This window comes from Callospermophilus lateralis, chromosome 12 (assembly GCF_048772815.1).
Source record: "Callospermophilus lateralis isolate mCalLat2 chromosome 12, mCalLat2.hap1, whole genome shotgun sequence".
NCBI lineage: Eukaryota > Metazoa > Chordata > Mammalia > Rodentia > Sciuridae > Callospermophilus > Callospermophilus lateralis.
Genome location: NC_135316.1, coordinates 81,520,033 through 81,539,926, shown reverse-complemented (window position 1 = coordinate 81,539,926; position 19,894 = coordinate 81,520,033). Strand labels below are relative to the sequence as shown.

The 19,894-nt window shown below is 34.8% G+C and overlaps 1 protein-coding gene across 4 annotated transcripts in view; it reads left to right on the top strand.

Moving 5' to 3' along the window:
• Nbea (neurobeachin) overlaps positions 1 to 19,894 on the top strand; it is a 622,915-nt gene that overhangs the window by 550,927 nt on the left and 52,094 nt on the right. For all 4 annotated transcript variants that reach the window (XM_076872612.1, XM_076872611.1, XM_076872614.1 and 1 more), the window contains 2 exons: positions 4,061 to 4,180; positions 15,200 to 15,352. In XM_076872612.1, the coding sequence (XP_076728727.1) occupies positions 4,061 to 4,180; positions 15,200 to 15,352 (273 nt within the window). The remainder of the gene's footprint in view (positions 1 to 4,060; positions 4,181 to 15,199; positions 15,353 to 19,894) is intronic.

Below are 19,894 nucleotides of genomic sequence, written 5' to 3'. Positions count from 1 at the left end.
AGTTCCCTTTCCTTTTGCCTTTAGCATGCTTCAAATCACTTCAAATATACATTTTTTCTTTGCTATAGTTACATTGAAAGTACTATATATTAATTCATGAATGGGGTTTTATTTTGTTTTTCTTTTTAATGAAATGGTTTTTAAATTCCTTAATTTTATTAATTTATTTTTATGTGGTGCTGAGGATCGAACCTAGCACCTCACACATGCTGGGTGAGCACTCTACCGCTGAGCCACAACCCCAGTCCCAGTTTTGTTTTTTAAATCAAATGAAGAGAAGGAAGGGGCTGGGGATGTGGCTCAAGCGGTAGCGCGCTTGCCTGGCATGCTTGTGGCCCGGATTGGATCCTCAGCACCACATACAAACAAAGATGTTGTGTCCGCCAAATACTAAAAAAAATAAATATTAAAAAAAAGAGAGAGAGAGAAGGAAAAGAAGAAAACTACAAGGAGAAAAGGACATTTAAAAGATTCTTTTGATATGATTAAGCAAAAATCAAATAAAACAGAAGAATAAAGCAGTTAGGTAGGAGTTGGATTATCCAGGATGGAATTAATTGTCTGTAATCATCAAAAGGCCGATAAGGTTCTTAGTGTACTTGGAGGGGGACTGAAGCTTGAGATGGCATGTAGTGGGACAGATGTTTCCTAGTACAGGCTAACTGAGCTTAGTTTTCCATCACTGAAAAAGAACTGGAAGATATGACATGAGCTTGGGGTGGATGTAATCAGGAGAAGACAATCTGCCACTTGCCATTTATATTGTAGGACCTGACCCAGAGTTTTTAAAGCCTGGTGGGTGCCAAATTTTTATTAATTTTCAAAATTGCTGTTTAGATTTATTCATTCATACATCGTATCTCCCAAGCTTTTCTAATAGAAAGTCCACATATCTCACATAATGATGTCCCCATAGAAAATGGTTTGATTAACATGTGATAAGTGAAAAAATATAAAAGATCTTTAAGCTTCCTATTGCACTTGATCCTGCATTGGTGTGGCCTGAATCAAATGAAAAAGAAAGGCTTTGCACTGTGCCTTGAAAGTAATGGAGAAAAACATAGAAAAAAGCGATCTCCACAGTAATCAGAGCTTGGTAGATCAATACTCACTTATAAACAAATAGGTTATCAATTTCTATTAGTACTCTACCACTGTAGCCACTGGAGGCTTTCAGGAATAATGAGAATATATGTCAGATTGTAGTGAATGGCCCTAAAGCGTTGTTAATCAGATCTTTTTAAAAGTTGCTTAAGTCAGTAAAATTTGGAATTCTTCAATATTCTTTGCTTTGGTGTACCATCAGATTAATAAACTTTGTTACCAGAAATAAAAAAGTAATTCTTTAATTTAAGATTTTTTTTCACTGTGCCCTTCAGTGCTACTCTTAATATTCCTTTAAAATAGGGTTGAAAATTATAAAGGATTTTTATGATTTTGATTGGGGTAGAGATCAGTTTTTAGTGTCTGATGATAAAAAGTAAGGCTTTGCAGTATAAATTAGTCTTCACTCACATCTGTTTAATAGGTTAAATGCAGAGAGGCAAGTCTAGTCCATCTAAATTAATCTGTGTTTACTACTACAGAGAAAAAAAGTAAATGTCTCAATGTGAAGATGTGAGTTTGAAGATACGACCTTTGGGTCAAACTTCTACTAGTGATGAAGAACTGAAAAGAAAAACTATATCATACCCATATCCCTGTCTCTCAAGAGTCACTTCATATGTTTAAGTATATTCAACAAACATTTTTTTAAACACTTAACAGTGAGCCATGCTTGGTGATGGGATACAGATGAATAAGACGTAAACAATTAAGTAGGAGTTCAGTCAGGGACAGCAGTGAACTGGCATCCTGGTGAGGAGTCCAATAATTAATACTTGGCATGATGCATAAAGCTGGTAGTCATTGTATAATGCTTTGTCAGGTAAGATACATTTATTTTATTTAATCTCATCTAATTCTCATAATCACCCCCAAGGTAAGGTATTGTCAGGCCCAGTTTACATACATGAAGAAATGGTGACAGTTATTTGATACATTGATGTAAGGTAGAGTAACTTACCCAAGATGGATAGATAGTTAAACCAAAACTCGAGATCTATTATATTTCATTCAATTTATCACTGCTTTTTTTAGACATTTTATATTTCAATTCTAATTAGTTTAATTTAGTGATTCTATATACTAAATTCGCTACCTGACTTGTAGTAGTAAATTAAGTCTACAAAGCAAATTTATTAGTGAAAGACATCTCATAAAAATTTATATTCCTAACCTAATTTTGGTGACAGCTATTTGTTTCCCATATCACTTAAGATCATAAACAACGATATGAACTTCTGATTGTGTATCTGATTTTCAGGTGAATTAATAATGCTTTTTTTACTGGTATACCATCATATCCTTCTTGGTCTTATCACTTTCATCACACTTTTTTGTTATTCAACAATGAACATAAAATATTAGCAGTGTATAACAAGCATGAAATTGATGAGGTCCAGCCACATTAAATTTCAGGAGGATACTGAAAAGAAGAATATTTGTAGCCATTGCCCCTGAGCCAGTCTTAAGGATAGTTACAAGCAAGGGAGCTTAAAAAGGCAAAAAAAAAAAAAAATGTTTATTATACTTAAGAATGAACACAGATTATATAGTAAGAAAAAAGGCTTAAATGTTTTGGAAAATGTCATTTAGATTTCTTAGCATTCATTATTTAACTTGGAGTGACATATCATTTATCCTTGACTTATCAGAGAAAATTAAGGCATGGAAAAGGAAATACTATTTATCTTTGCTGTACTTATCAGTAACTAAGGAATTCTTAGTAAGAATGAATGTTATTTAATCCTTTTAAACTTGGAAGCAAACCAAATGACATCAAAAACAATGTCTCTCTCCCAACATAAAAACTATAGAACCAGCCTTATAAAATTAAATTTGCTAGGACATTGTGATAATGTTATTCCTAAATTTCCTGCTAGGGGAAGATGTCCTGGATGACAGATACTATGTTAACCTAAGGTAATCACCTCAGAATAAAAGAATGACTAGAGTTCATTCAGTCTTACTTGTACTTTACTTGTACTTTACTTCACTGCTTTATTCAACAGATTAAGTATTGAGCAACTTCAGTGTACCAGAAGTTGGGCTAAGTGTTAGAGATAAAATGGCAAATAAGACTGATATGGCACCTACCCATAATGGGGAATGTACACAACTTAACAATCAATTATAATGCAGCATGGTAAATGCTCGGCATTGTTTGAGCTTCTATAGGCTGCTGTGAGCATGCAGGAGAGCTTTGGTCAATCCAGGAGTCTTTTGGGGGAACATGGCATCTTGGATGAGACTTAAAGGATAAAAGAACTTAGATAAGGATAGTGAGGAAAAGGGATAAGGGATAAATGGTGGATGGAATGTCACACTCAAAGGACAAAGTGGCAAAATCTTTGAACATAGGTGGGAATAGTAAGATAAAAGAGTTAAACAGGTTGTAGATCATTTAGGCTTTTGTAAGACAAATGAAGTAGTTTAAACTTTCTCCTCAGACCTCCTAAGAGCTGAGGAAGGATATTAAGCAGGGGTTTGCATTTTTAAAAGGTCACCAGTCTATGGAACTAGTGCTTGAGTAGCTTTTCCCAGGCATTCTAAGGTGGACAATTCCCTACCTAATTCCACATTGCAGAGGATGTCAGAGTGACATTTTTTGTTGCAATGTTAGTATGCATGGCCCTAATTATTAGAAAAAAAATCTGAGTTATGAATGTCATGCAAAATAATTTACCATAAGATCATACAGCACTAGACTCCCATCATTTTATAGATAAGAAGATAGAGACCCAAGTAGCCAAAGGACCTGCCAGGGTTGCGGAGCAACAGGTACTGTGGTGACACAGTCAGACCCAGACCCACATCCCTTCCCACCTTGTTGTAGGCCTTGATACAAGCTCTTCACTGTTTCTGCATCAAGAGGGTCTCAGAAATACTCATATGTTATAAACCCATGAGCACATCTGTGTTTCAAATGGTTCATTTACTGATTGTGTTTTCTGCCTAGGAACCTTTCACAACCTTCTTCCTCAATGCAAATGACGGGAAATTTGACCATCCAGATCGAACCTTCTCATCAATTGCTAGGTCTTGGAGAACCAGTCAGAGAGATACTTCTGATGTAAAGGTAGGCTCTTTTATTTGTTGATATTAGTGGAATTTCAAAATTTGTTGAAATTTTGACTTTCTTATTAAATGATGTATAAGACATTTTATATTGCAGCTTTTCCATCATATTAAAATTACAAGCTACATCTAACCTTAAAAGAAATAATTTTGAGCATCATAAAAATAATTCAGGATTCTTTTATATTAATCAGGTAAGGTGTTTTGTTATTCAAAAAATCCCCATCTAATTTAGATGAAATAATCAGGGGATAGAAAGAAAAGCCCATAAATTGCCTTTCCTGCTGTTCACTCAATATTTGGCCCATTCCATAAAACACAGCGGGAATTGGATTTGACCTTAATGTGTCATATTGGTATAGCTTGCCCAGCTTTGGGTTTGTGTAGCCTGGGGCAATTAATAAAGCATTAATGACAAGCCCCATTTAAAATGTAGGCTTTTCTGTACAGCCTTAGCTTTTACTTGACTGTGCCTAGGGATACTATGCAACAATACACATTAGATTAAACCAACACACAGACAATATCCAGGAACAGCCAGAGAGCAATTTTACAGTTACTCTATGTATTTAACTATTGTTAAATACAAAAATTTATCTTTCATTTATGGGGGCTCTTGCTTTAAGGAAAAGAAAAAGATTGTATTCAAAACAATAAAATGCTTTTGTTCTCTTTCTCTCTCTCTCTTTTTTTCTTTTTTCTTTTTCCCCCTGATAATAAGATTACATGATCAAGTTCTTGCCTGGGTAAATGTGTTTCTTATTTTAAGCCCTTTTTCTTCAAGGCAAGTTTTTTCCCATAACTGTCACGCAGCATAAAAATGTCATAGTATCATTCCATTTAGGGTTCTGATCCAACAAAAAGCAGTAAGGTCAAGTCAAATTTACATATGTGTGCTTTTCTATTCTAAAACATTTATAAAGACAATTACTAGAAAGAAAACTGAATGAACACAACTTTTGTTCATTTCTTTTTCCAAAGCAGAAAACAAAGGAGGTGGGAGCCAAGCAGAGTATAGCTCATCCCTGTGTTTTTGTTGTTGTTGTTGTTGTTGTTGCTATCAAACTTTTACCTAAGTGAATATTAATTTATACATACAACATACTCATGCTTAGAGAATTTAACCTGCACCCTTATTAAGTTCTTAAGATTCATAATTTTCTTTTAATAGTCTTATAACTTTTCTGAAGACTTGAAACTCTAAAATATCCATAAACCATCATTTTAGATTGATTTACTACCAATTAAATCAAGGGAGGAATTTGTTTCTTATTTAATAATACTTCGCATATGAGAAACAAAATGGGAGACAATAGACCCTCATTGATCCATAGAATCTCAAATTTAATATAATATTTATAAAAAGCACTCAACAGTAATTTGTGAATTAAATATTCCTGTCTATAATTGAAGACTTATCACACTGAGATTGTTTATATTTAAGTCAGAATTGTATCCTTATTATATCAAACTATTTCAAGTGAAAGTGCCTCCTCACTATAACTTGACATCATTACAAGAAAGAAAATTGGCTTTTCAACTTAAAGATTCATGCTCACCTGCCCTCACAAATACTGGAGGCATCCTAATTTTTAAATCAGTTTTAGCTTTCCTTCCTGAGGACTTTATTAATTCTTTAGATCACCAGATATCTCATAAAGTTACATTTCAGTCTCTGGTGACCCATTTCCATATCAGGCTTATCCCTCTAAATTCTCCAGGAAGTTTTCCTGTTTAGAACCATTTCAGAAATGTTCGCCTTCCATTACTGATTGTGCTACCTGAGCTCCCGAGGTCACATCATCAAGAACAAAGATCAAGGTGTTTATCACTAACTTGGGAGCTTTTTGTTTTTCATGCTAACCAGCTGCACTGAACACTCATGTACTGTGTTTCCCCCCGAGACTTAATTGGTTCATAAGGAGCTCATTTCCCCAGCTTGACACTACACAGATTGCTCTCATTTTCAGTTCTCTCATGCCACCACCTTGAACCTTTCATAGTGTATATCTTGCTGTGTAGACCTACCCCTGTCCTTTTAAAGGCTGCACACTACATACATATACAATATTTATGCAGTTTTCTGTTGATGGAGCGTTTGTCTTTCTCTGATTGTTATTGTTATGCTCAAGACTGCTGTGAACATCCGTGCACACCGACATCTCAGTGAACCTTGTGTGCGTATGCAAAGGTTAATTCCTATTAATACAATCGTTGGCTCAAAGGCTATGTACATATACATTTTTAATTTGTTAATATGTTGCCAAACCATCATCCCCAAAGAATTATGTTGTATTATTGCTATATCAGCATTCTCCCGTCATCACTATTGCAATAAACTGTAACTAATATAGGAAGTGAAAACTGGAGTCATCATTGACTTTTTTGCATTTCTTTTAGTGATGTTCAGCACTTTTTGCATATTATCGATTTGTAAACTGACATGTATCTTTTGCTCATCTTATTCTTGATTATTTGAAAGGGATCTTTGAAATTGCAGAAAGTTGCACTGCAAGTATGGTTTTTCAGTCTTTCAGTTTTATGTTTCAGCTGAGTGAGTTTTTGTGTGTGTGTGTGTGTGTGTGTGTATGTGTGTGTGTGTGGGTGTCCAGCCACATATATCCATCTTTCCATTTTCCTTTTTAGCATCAGAATCTGGGTCTCTATGACAGCAATATTAGAGACAAATTTTCTTGGAATATCTAGTGATATGTTGAAATTTTCCTAAATTTGTGATTACACATATTGATTTAAAGTATATAGTATTATTTCATTCTAAGATAATTACTAATTTACTAGAGAAGAATGTCTCAAAAAACATGAATCCTTTTACTGTGTGTCAAAACCTAAGCTTTTTATTTCCTATCCCAAAGCTATAATATAGCATTTCATATATTTTTAGGGAAATATATTTTCATTTCCAGAGAAGAAAAGTAAATATCTCTGCAATATCTACTAACTTAGACAATCCTGTGGGAGAGAACCAGAATGCAGTAGATGGTTTTATTCTGTCTCTCTCTATTAATGTCAGTCTCTTCCTGTGCTAATGAACACAAGCTGGGGAAGAAAGAGTGCTGCCGAAGTGACCCCTCAGGAGAGAGGTCTCCAGAGTCGAGTGAAGCCAGTTAGTTTTTACGTTATTTTTATTTTTTCTATTACTTTCCTCTAGATGGTAGTTCTGGCAATGACATGTACCTTACAAAAGTTCTTATACTAATTTCCCTTAATGCCTTCAAAAGTTGTTATATTACTTTTTGATTAGCTATGTAGATGTCAGAAAAGGTAGCTGTGACAAAACGTCATTAAGGTGACATAGTGTAAATTAATGCAGTTAATGGAGGTGCTCACCACTGACTCAGTGACCCATTATGAGCTCTCATGGAATTAACGAATACCCAGACATCAATCTTTTGAAAAGGGGGGAAGAAAAGAGATGGCAGCTTTAAAACCTTGCAGTGAATTATATTAGAAAAGTGAAAACGTCTGGGTTGGATTTGATTTCACTAGGAAGCCATAAAATGGTATGCTCTCTCAGCAAAATATATTAAGCTGAAATGTCAGATTTGATGCAATAGGTATACAATTATGATAGTGTTAATAGTGGTCTTCTATCATTCTAAGGCATACTTTCAAGTCAATTTCTCAGCAGCTTGAACTTGTCATAAGCTTATAAATTAGAAATTGTGTTTGAGGATATTTTCTTATTTTTTGACAGAACGCATATAATACTATTAACTGTACCGTAGGGTTTTAGTATAGCTGTTAAAATAAACTAGAAATCACATTTGCAGACACAAAATGCCTGTTACAATATTCATTTTGCCATTTCTGTAATAATACTCTGCGTCTTTCTGCAGTTTTTCATTTAGAAAATTTTAAACTACTTGGACCCTTTTCCTTAGGAGAAGCTGATTAACGGCAATGTCTCAATGGGAAGAGAGTAAGCAAAACAGCAGTTGTCTTCAGTAGGCAAGCCATTGTCTAATGTGCCTGTGATAGGAGCACACTCACAAGTTATAATGGTGGCCCCTCATTCCTTTTGAATAATATTTAACATTTTTCACACATGCTTTGTTGTTGGTACAACAATTTGATACAGTCCTCAAATGCAGTCCCTGTTCTTTAGAGGAGGTTCCCAGAGCTCAAGTGACTTATCTGAGCCCACAAGTAGGCAGGTGATAAGGAAGCCAGACCAGCATTTTGTCTTCTCAGTTATTTCCAGTGCTTTGTCCACTGGATGGCAAGCTGTTTTCATTCTCAGCATGACAGTATAATCATATCCAGCCATTTTGACTGTTTTTGAGTAATTGACTGGTCAAGTAATAGTCTAGTCATTTATTGTTGAATAACTAACATAGTATCTTAAAAACAGAACATAGTATCTTAAAAATAATAATAATAATAATTTATATCCTCACAGTTCTGCAGTTGGAGCAGGACTCAGCAGATACAGCTTGTCTGGTCTCTGTTGGGTTCTCCAGGCATCCCATCTAGAACTGGAAAATTCAAAATGATTCCATTTACTTGTCTGGCACCTTAGCAAGATGGCTAGAACAGTGTAAGGCTGACTAGTGCTATTTGTCTTTCCATGGTATTTCTAGCAAGATCTTTTAAAATCACAATATAATGCTATTGTCATGTATGACTAAAACCATACTTTGCCCTGGTAGCTAGCTATCAATATGATAAGAGAGAGAGAGAGAGAAAGAGAGAGCTGCAAGACCAATTAATGTCTGCATAGAAGTCACACAGTATTTTCTCCACAGCATTCTTTTGGTCAAAGCAAGTCATAGGACAAGACGGATTGAGGAGGAAGAGAAGGGAACTCCACTTCCTGATGAAACAATCAGCAAAGTCACATTTCAAAAAGACATGGAAGCTAGAGGGATTGTTGTGGCCATCTTTGGAAACAGTCTGTTTTGGTCTTCTATTCTGTCACAATTTGCATCCTTCCTCCATGTAAAATATATTCAACTTTTTCCCCACAAGTTTCATTCCAGTGTTGTATCAGAATCTAGTATGTTATGATCTATGCCAGGTCCGGATGTGGTTAAGACACAACCATTCCTAATTTGAAGACCTGGAAACCAAAAAAGAACAAGTACACTCAGCATACAGTCCTGAGACAGCAACAGGGGAACCTCAGTAGACAAACTGTTCAAAGAGGAAAGATTGTGGAAGGCACCTGCTGATTTGTAGCAATTCTGAAATACAGCTAGGCACATGGGGTCAGCTTCAGAGGCAGAGACTGTACTGGATTAGGACTTGGTACTGCTATCTGGGCATGGTTCCCCAGTCACTGCTCTCCATGACTCTTAGTTACCTCTGGGTCCTTAAGCTTTGCCCTCTATATCATTCCCTCTTTCAAAATGAGTAGTTCTTGCTTGTAACTGAGTAACTTTCTCACTTGCTTCTTGACATAGAAAGGTAGGCCAAGGCCTCTTTTACCTAAGTTGGTCTAGAAATTAGAAAAGTAGGTGCCCTTCATGCATACTAAATTATAATTCACTACTAGAAAAAAAAATCATGCAAATCATTTTGAGACAGGATACTCTCTGTTTCAGGCTATAAATTTGAATATTATTTATAATACTCTTATAATTCTTAAAATCTTTTAGCTATGTAAGTCAGTAAAACACTACCCTAAATTTAGCTGAGATTTTATAAGGGGGATTTTCAGCTACACCATGTTCCTTTTTTATTGTTTTTATTTGTTATTTTTAGTCATATATGACAGTAGAATGTATTTTGGCATATCATATGCATAGAGTGTAACTTCCCATTTTTGCAGTTGTACATGATATGGAATTACATTGGTTGTGCATTCATATATAAACATAGGAAAGTTATGTCTGATTCATTCTACTATCTTTTCCTCTTCCCCTGTTCTTCATCTTAGCCATAATCTGCTCAAATGTCCTACCTACAGTGAAGTATTTCCCATTTATTGATTCTTGATTTTACTTCTTGTGTTTAAGGAGTCTTGTTGAGGAATTCAGTTCCTAAGCCGACATTATGGAGAATTGGCTTACTTTTTTCTTCTAGTAGGCACAGGGAACACCTGTTCTTAAGCTTCACCATATGGTTTTATTTTATTTGCAACATCTTCAATTGATTCTTGTCCCCAACCTGTATCTTATTTTGAGCATCTTTTGCCATCTGAAGAGATTGTCCTAAGCCCTTGTATTTCCTAATATTATTGCTTCAAAACTGGACAGTTTTTTTCTTATCACATCCTGTCTTTCAATACCATATCCATAAACCATTAACTAAAACCACTAGTCACTTTTACCATTCTTCCTGGAAATTTCCTTAGCAGAAAGCACAAGTCTCATGCTTCTTTTTGGTTGAATAAAATTCCATTGCATCATCACCATTTTGAAAAAGACACTGACTTTTAAGATTAAGAAACTTGTCCAAGCTAGCAGGAAGTCTGCACTTAAAGTCACATCTCTTTGATTCTGACACACATAAAGTAGCATCAGAAGGTAGAAGAAGGAACCATCCCCAAACTGCTGCATATCCAGCCTCTTCAACTAATTGACAGCCCAAGATTCTCCTGTTTTAATAAATGCAATGTGAAAAACAGGGCCTTCAATGTTTTTATCAGTATTTTATGCCTAAAACTCAAGACATAGTAAACATAGCAATAATTGCTTCATTTTTAATTTCACAAATATTTGTGGAGTATGTGTCATGAGTCAGGCACCATTTTTTTAGCAAATGAGTTGCGACAAGTAACAGGTGAACAAAATAGACAGTTCATCCTGGAATTTTCATTATTGTGGAACATGTAAACATTCCTAAATACTAAAATAATAATAATTGTCATACAGAAAGCTAAACCAAAGTAAAGTCATGTATGATTGGATTGCTACTTTATTTTTTATTAATTCATATTAATTATATAGAATAATGGGTTTCATTTTGCTATATAACATACTTTGATCATATTCATATTCACCACCACCCCCATTTCCCTCCCTTTCTTGCCTCTCCTCCACCCATTTCCTTCCTGAGTTGCTACTTTTAAAATCACAATAAAACTCTATTGTCATGTGTAACTAGAAAGAACAAATACATTTTTTCAAAAAATCACAATAGAAGAGAAGGGAACGTAGGCTTAAGGAGTCTGGTTGTCTGAACCTGAAGTCCCAAGCTTAGTTTCTTAGGGTTTGGGATGTAACTCAGTGGTAGAATGCATGTTCAGCATGTGTGAGGTCCTGGGTTCAATTCCTAGCACCACCTGCCCCCCCCCCTCAAAGGAAAGAGAAGGAAGGGAGGAAGGGGAAAGGGGAAAAAAGGAAAAAGAAGGAAAGGAAGAGAAGGAAGGAAGAGAGAAAGGAGAAAGTTGATTTTAAAGTTGCCAGAAAAAATTGTTCCCAAACTCCTGAAGTGACCAAAGTAAGACCTATTTCATTTTAATCTAAACAGTGAAGAGAGAAGAGCACTAAAAGCTGCCCGTCGCCAAGGAAAACAAAGTGAGGCTGAGAAAGATGTGCCTGGTGGAGATTTAGAACTGCAAGGGATGGGTGCTCCAGAGGAACATCCAGGGAGACTCTGACTGGGGCCAGTTCTTATCTGTATTTAAACTGTAACACTTTTAAACTTTTTTAACACAGCTAGAATAAGCAAGGTAACATTTTTCAAACTGCAAAAGTTTCCCCTCCAGAAGTGGAGATTTTGTTTCCAGGTTTGTTCTTCTTGTATTTAATAAAGTTCTTCATTGCCTCTTCTCGTATCTTGAGGCATTCTTCCCGCCATACACACTTTCCCCAGAAGAGTTCTGGTGATATTAAAATAACTTCATCTAATATCTTCAGCAGTTTAATATTTAATGAGCACCTTCTACGTAGGAAATAGAGCACCAGGAGCTGGGAGGGATTCAACAAAATACAAACCTCACAAAATAAGGCTTGGGATTTTGCTTTTGCCTGAAATATAATTAATATTAAATCCTATGTTTTTGTGCCTTCATAAATTTAACATAATGTCATTCAGTAAAACTATATTATAGTTTTAAGTAGGTTAATAATAAACACCTGATCCTGCAACACAGGAAAGAATGGGAAATACTAAGTGAAAAATATATAGTACCAAGTTGGTAGAAGATAAATTGAGACTCTTTGGGCTGTTTAAATGAACTAAATCCATGCTATGGATGTATATCCTTCTCTGTCCTCCAGGAAGCCTATTGCCTCTTTTTAACATAGGACATGAGCACAGATAACTGAAGAAAGGCAATAAGGACAATCCCTGACTTATGTGAGTCTATTAAAGATAGTTCCCTCCAAGTTAAGCAGCAGCTTGAGTGTACCTGTCTTTCCCCCTTTTGGCTCTTTCGGGATGTTAATGTAATTCAGCGTCATATTAAGAGTAGGTCATGTGCAAAAGTCATTGGTCTTTGCCTTCTCTACGCCATTTACTAATTTTCTCTGAAGAGTGGGAGTAAGATCACAAGAAAACTTTTTGTTTTATATTAATACTTTGAAATTATAAGATGATAATTATGCATTTCTGATTGGGTACAAATACCTCAGGAAAGAGTGATTTCTTACTTCTGTCTTCTAATCAGTGATCATACACTTTTACCAGATTGCTCCTTCAGTGACTGACTTACACTGCCACGCTTGCCCTGCTGGGAAATCAAGCACATTATAATCGTTGCTGATAGAGTATTGCTGAAGCACACTTTAACCCCTGTCCTATTCTTTAATTAAGCCCTCTCATTATTGGCAATAAGCAGGTTTGTTTACCTTATAGCTTTTCTTTCAGCCCCTTCTCCCTTCCCCTTCCACATTCAGGCCATTGAAAATGGTCTTCACTTTTATTAATTTCACTGTACCCCCTTTTCCACACAGTTCATTGTGGCGTGGACATCTCCTACATATTTGATCGTGAGCATACATTTTCCTCTCCGCATGAGCCATCTAATTCCCTCACTTTCTGGGTATGCTGGGGCCCCTGACCTTCTCCATCCCCCCCTGGCTGACTGGTAGCTCTGTTGTAGATCCTTGCCCCTTGACAGAGAGCACATATATCCTCTAACTCCACACCTCACAGCAGCCCCTCTCCCTTCCCTTTTCCCACAGGGACAGTCTCCCTCCTTTTCAGTACACCTTCTACTTTGTCACCCAGTATCTTCTTGTAAAACAATAACTTTTTTAAAATGTTGGTTGTCTGTAAGATGAAATCCAAATAGCCTAGCCTTTACAAAACTTCCTCATCATCTTCCCTAAAACTCCTACCATCTCCTCTCCTCGTCCAGATCGACCCACCCATATTTCCTGTCCTCCACCCTACTCACTTTCTTACCACTCCCCGATGATGCTCCCTGAGAGTCCCCTGTGCCTCTTCCCCTGATCGCATCTTAGCCATGATCTGCTCAAATGACTCAATTGGTTCCCTGCTTCTCTTCACCTACTCCTTCCACAGCTGTTATTGCTGTACATTATAACCACCTATTTACACATCACCCCTTTAGGCTTTGAGTTACCTGATATGAGGGCCATCACTTATCCATTTTTGTTTCGAGTACCCTTCACAGTGTCTGGAACTCAAACCTTTTCTTTGTGAATAAGTAAACGAAAGGGAATTTGTGTGAAAGATTTTAGAAAGATTTCTATTTACATATTTTATTTAGAAGAAAATTCTGATTCTTAAAATACTAGTCTTCATTTATCCAGAAAACCTGTTTATATAAACCTGTTTATGATACCACAATGCTAGAGAAAATAAGCGCAATTATCCTTTTCTTATGGTTCACAATTATGGTAAGAAGGGATCATGATCAAATTCACACAGAACATTACTGATGTAAGTACCCACTTGTACTGTAACATATATGTTGGTTTTAATGGGAGAACCCATGGAGGAAAAACTTTCTTTTGTGCTTTTCTTAGAAAATTGAGGACGCAATTTATTTGAAGGTCTCAGTGCCTGGTGTTTTTAATTTTTTTTCTGTGCATCCCTAGAGAAGACCACAGTGAGATTCAATTTCAGGTGCTATGCCCATCAGTGTTGATCAGATTACATGAATAAATGCCGTATGCTTTTCACAGTGCAATTGAAAATTAATTTAACCCTTATCTTAACATTTTTAAAAGATTATATTGGTGGTGTACATAAAAACTACAGTTGTTTTATTTTGTTTTTCATTTTACCCTACTTACATAAAAGTAAAAAATTTTAGGGTCTTAGAATCATTTTTTTTTCTATATCAGATTTTTTATAAGGTAACATAAAACCTCATTTAGATATAATGTACCACACATAAGTTATCTTTGCATCCAATTTTTAATAACCTACATTCCAGTGGCATACACTAAATCTTTAAAACTGATTACAATATTACATATCATCTCTTCACTACCTTCATTGATATATATATATATATATATATAAGTAACTACTTTATTTGGGGTTAGGGTATAGCTCAGTGGCAAAGCATTTGCCTAGTATGTGCAAGAACCTTGGGTTTCATCCCCAGCACTGCAGAAAGAAAGAAAAGAAAAGAGAAAAGAAAGAATTTGGTCAAGTCAAAAAAATAAAGCTATGAATCTCCTTATAAACATCATGTCTAGTAATTACCAGTGTGGTTTAAAAAAAATTAAAAAGTAGAAAATATTGTGTGATTCTTTTAACTTGGGGATAATTTATTAAGACTTAAAAGTGGTTTAAGTACCTACACTGGTCAATGTAGCTTTACATATTTGTTCACAAATGTCTTATGAACCATTATGAATTTATATGCCTGTTTCTCTCAATTAATTTGTGACAAAATAAAATTGAAAATGGGTGATATTTTAAAATATTGCACATTATGATAAAAAATTATTCAAGAGAAATGTTTAATATTCTCAGACTCTTAAATAAAATGAAGACTATAAGGACTAAAATCTTGCCATTAGGTAAAGAAAGTATTTAATTCCATTTATAGTTAGTAAGTGATAAGGTAATAGATTTCTTAAACTGATTTTTATACAGTGGTTTAATATGCTACATTTTTTAATCCTGGCAGGAACTAATTCCAGAGTTCTACTACCTACCAGAAATGTTTGTCAACAGTAATGGATATAATCTTGGTGTCAGAGAAGATGAAGTAGTGGTAAATGATGTTGATCTTCCCCCTTGGGCAAAAAAACCTGAAGACTTTGTACGGATCAACAGGATGGTAAGAGGTTTGGGTTTTGTTTGAGCAATCATCAGGAAGTTAAAATATTCCATAATTTTGTTTGTAACTATTACAGATTGCCACTTAACATCTAAAATTTAAGATTAGAATTTAAAAAAAAATCAAGCAAGCAAACATATTACTGTGGTCTTCTGACAGTGTTCTTTGTTGTTGAGTGGATTTCGTTTCATGAGAACTAATCAAGGAATGGCAATTCAGTTATATTTACTCCCTTAGGAGAATGCAATCAGATGAACATCTGTTGACTAATATTACATATTACAGAGTTCTTAAAATACATGCCCATTCCTCATTTTCATCTACTGTAGCCAGCATACCCGTACATTTTCTCACATGTAAAAATATTTAAAACAAGAAAAATTACATTTGGAGCATATTTATATATAGGAAATTTAAGCTGTGAAACACATACCTTATGATGTAATATGCTTGGCTGTAAGAGAACACCCATCTCATAAACATTCTTTTCACTCTGTATGACAGATGTCTGGGTGTTCAAATAAGAAATGTGTAAATAGAATGTTTGCATGTGGAAATTTTATAGATTTCAATATATTTTTACCCAGTGTGGTTATGGTACATGGAAACGAGCCACTTAAAAAACACCCTCTCTCCTGTACTATTATTCATGGTCATTTGAGGAATTATACCAGTAAAACCAATGACCTAAAATAGGTCTTTAATCCTGTTTTACTCCCAAGTTTTTCCAACTGTCCCATAAATCCATTTTATTTTGTTTTTATAGTTTATTTTGATTCAGAATTGAAATACGTTTAACATATTGTAATGGGACTCACATAATCCCTCTTTGTAAGTGCTTTATTGAAATAATTCATATACCATATAATTTACCCACTGAAAAAAATCAATGGATTTTAACCCATTCACAGAGTTGTACAACCCTTACCACAGCAATTTTAGAGCATTTTAATCACTCCATAAAGAAACTTCAGATCTGTTAGCATCTCACCCTGTTCTCTCTAACTTCCTCATTCCCTCAGGCAGCCCTAAGCAACCACTAATCTACTTTCTATCTCTACTTTCTTTCAATCTCTATGCCTTTTCTGGACATTTTACATTAACAGAATTATACATATGTATTCTCCGCCCCCTTTTCCAACATTATATTACATTTTTGTACTTTATTGTTGATCATATTTTCCTTTCTCTTTTGAAGCTCTATTTTCTGTATCTAAAAAATATTCTACTTTTAATATACTTTATTTTACAAAGTTGTTGCTGATATAAATAGCCCCGTCTTTAAAAGTACCATATCTACAGTTTGGTCTCCCCATTTTGAGGTAATCTCATGTATTGCATAAATTTTATGTATATTCCCTCTCATTTCTCAATCTGTAAATTGGCACTTTCAGATATTTGGAGTTATTTCACACTGTCTGCTTGAACAATAGATTATTGCTTCAATTTATATGTTTAATATGAAGGATTTATACTTCAGTAACTCATACTTCTAAAAATCTCTATTTTCTATTAGAATTGGTCATATGCTACCACATTATCCTTTCATACTTGAATATTTGCTATAATATCCATGTAAGGGTACCAGATCTACCAATTCAACCCTAGATCCCAGAACTCCAGAGCCCAGAATTGTGCCTGTTTTACGTAACAGTTGATTAGTAAACATTTGCTGAGTGTGTAAGCCAGCTTTTGTCTCTGTGATCAAATACTTGACAGGAACAACTTAGAGAAGGGAAGATTTAGTTTGGCTCACCATTTCAGAGGAGTCGGTCAGTGGTGGCCAGTTGCATCCCTCTGGGCTTAAGGTGAGACAGAACACCATGTCAGGATGGCATAGCAGAGGAAAACTGCTCACAGTTTTTGCCAGCTAAGCAACAGAGAGAGGAAAAAGGGTTAGGAGACATGATAAAGCTTTTTAGGACTTACACTAGTATCCCAGAATTGTTTAGCCTTCCTCCAACTGTCTTACCTCCTCCGTTCAGCTATTGAATCCTTTTGATCAGTGGTGAAATCAGATGCCTCATGACCCAATTATTGTCTAAAAGCTCCACCTCCGAATATTTCTGCACTGGGGACCAAGCTTTCAACATGTGAGTTTTTGTTGGATAGTCCAGATCCAAACTGTAACATTGAGTGAATGAATGAGTCATGTTGGTAATAATCTCATATGTGTCCACATATAGAACAGTTTGGTCCAAATCAGTCAAAATGAATGAATCCTCCTCATCATCCTCTATGCCTATAGCTCACTTTCTTCTCTGCTTTTTAATCTATTCATTAATTTACTTGAATAATAAAAATAGCAAATCAAGGCTTTAAGGCAAAATTGACATTCAGCAACCAGTCCTGGAAAAGCTGCATATCTGTATGTAAAAAAGGGATGGATACCTTAGTCCTTCCCTCACTCCGTATAAAAAAATTAACTCAAAATGAATCATTGGACCTAAATATAAAACCTAAGTCTATAAAACTTCTAGAAGAAAATACAGAGGATATAGTCTTTGTGACCTTGTACATCCTTAGGCAAAGATGTCTTAGATATGACAAGAAAATATAAGTCATAAATGAAAACATTGATAAATGGACTTTATTAAAATTTTTTTCTTTGTATAATGCTACTTAAAAGCATTGAAAGATATAGGAGAGACTAGAAAATATTTTTAAAAACACATCCAATAAAAGACTAAATCTAACATATATGAAGAGCATTTATTATATATAAAATCAAAAAGAAAATAATCATTAGAAAAATAGTTTTTATAAAAGGAGGGCAAAATATCTTTAACAAAAGGATGTACAGAGGACAGATAAGCACATGAAAGGATGTGCCATATCAAAAACTAATCCAAAAATAAAATCAATTAATCAAATTAAAATCACAGTGAGATACCACTACATATTAGCATGGCTTAAAAAGAAAAAAAGCACTTGACATTGCAAGCACTGGTGAAGATGCACAGCAACAGAGACACACAGACCTTGCTGGCAGAAAACAGTTTGATAGTTTCTTGTAAAAAATACTTACCATATAACCCACAATCCCTCTACTCAGTATTGCCCCAAGAGAAAATGAAAATTTACTATTTCTAAAAGTGGATGAAAGTTTATAGTGGCTTATTCATTTTCATCAGAACCCAAATCTACTTAGATGTTCCTCACTTGGTAAATGAATAAACAAACTGTGGGACAGCCATGTAATGGAGCATGAGCTAGCAACAAAAAGGAACAAATTGCTGATAAAAGTAATAGTCATTCTCTTGCTGTTGTATTATGATGTCAGGATTTTTTTTTTTTTTAGAGATAGAGAAAGAGAGAGAGAGAGAATTTTTTAATATTTATTTTTCAGTTTTCGGCGGACACAACATCTTTGTATGTATGTGGTGCTGAGGATCAAATCCAGCGCCGCGCGCATGCCAGGCAAGCATGCTACCACTTGAGCCACATCCCCAGCCCATGTCAGGATATTTTTAACAACTGTATTAAGATAGCATTCATATCACAAAATTCACTTGTTTTCAATATACAATTTAATTACTTTCAGTAATTTTGTAGAGATGTAAGACTATCACCACAGCCTAATTTTACAGTATCCCATCACCCCAAAGCAATCTCACACCCAACTTCAACTGCAAGCAACCAGCAATCTACTGTGGATATTTCATACAAAAAGAACCAGACAATGTCTTGCTTTTGTTTTGGCTTCTTTCACTGAGCATAGTCTTTGAGACCCATCCATCTTATATCATGTATCAGTTCTTTGTTCTACTTTTTGTGCAATAGTATTTCATTGTAGGGAATATCACATATTGTTAATTCATTCATTAGTAGATGAACATTTGAGTTGTTTCCTCTTTGGAGCTATTATGATTAATGCTGCTATGAACATTCACATAAAAGTTTCTGTATGAATACAGGTTTTCATTTATTTGGTGTATATGGAATGGAATGGAATAGCTGACTCATGTAGTACATTTAACTATTTAGGAAACCACCAAAGTGTTTTCCAAAGTAACTGTTACTTTACATGCCCATGTACAGTGTATGACCATTCTAGTTCATCCATATTCTCACCATCACTTGTTATTACCTAAATATTTTTTATTACAGCCATTCTGGTAGACATGAAGTAATATCTTATTACAATTTTAATTTACATTTCTCTAATGACAATGATGTTGAGCATCTCTTCATGTTTTAATTAGATGCTTGAACATTTTAGATATATCTTAATAAAGCAATAAGAAATGATTTATTATAGACACAACCTGTGTTCTTCATTAATCAAAGAAGTTTATGTGCTCACAGAATTAATAATTTTATTACTGATAAACCTAATTGAAATAGAAAAGGCAGTCATGCTTCTACAAACCAAGTCCCAGGGCAGCATCATACACAGTTTTTTTTAATGTAGAAACAGATATTAATTATTATGGATGAGAAACCATTATAAAATTAGTATTGGCATGAAGTAAATAAGAAAGACCATACATTCTTGACTATATCTGTAGAAAAAATTACAATGTTTCATTGAACTAGAAT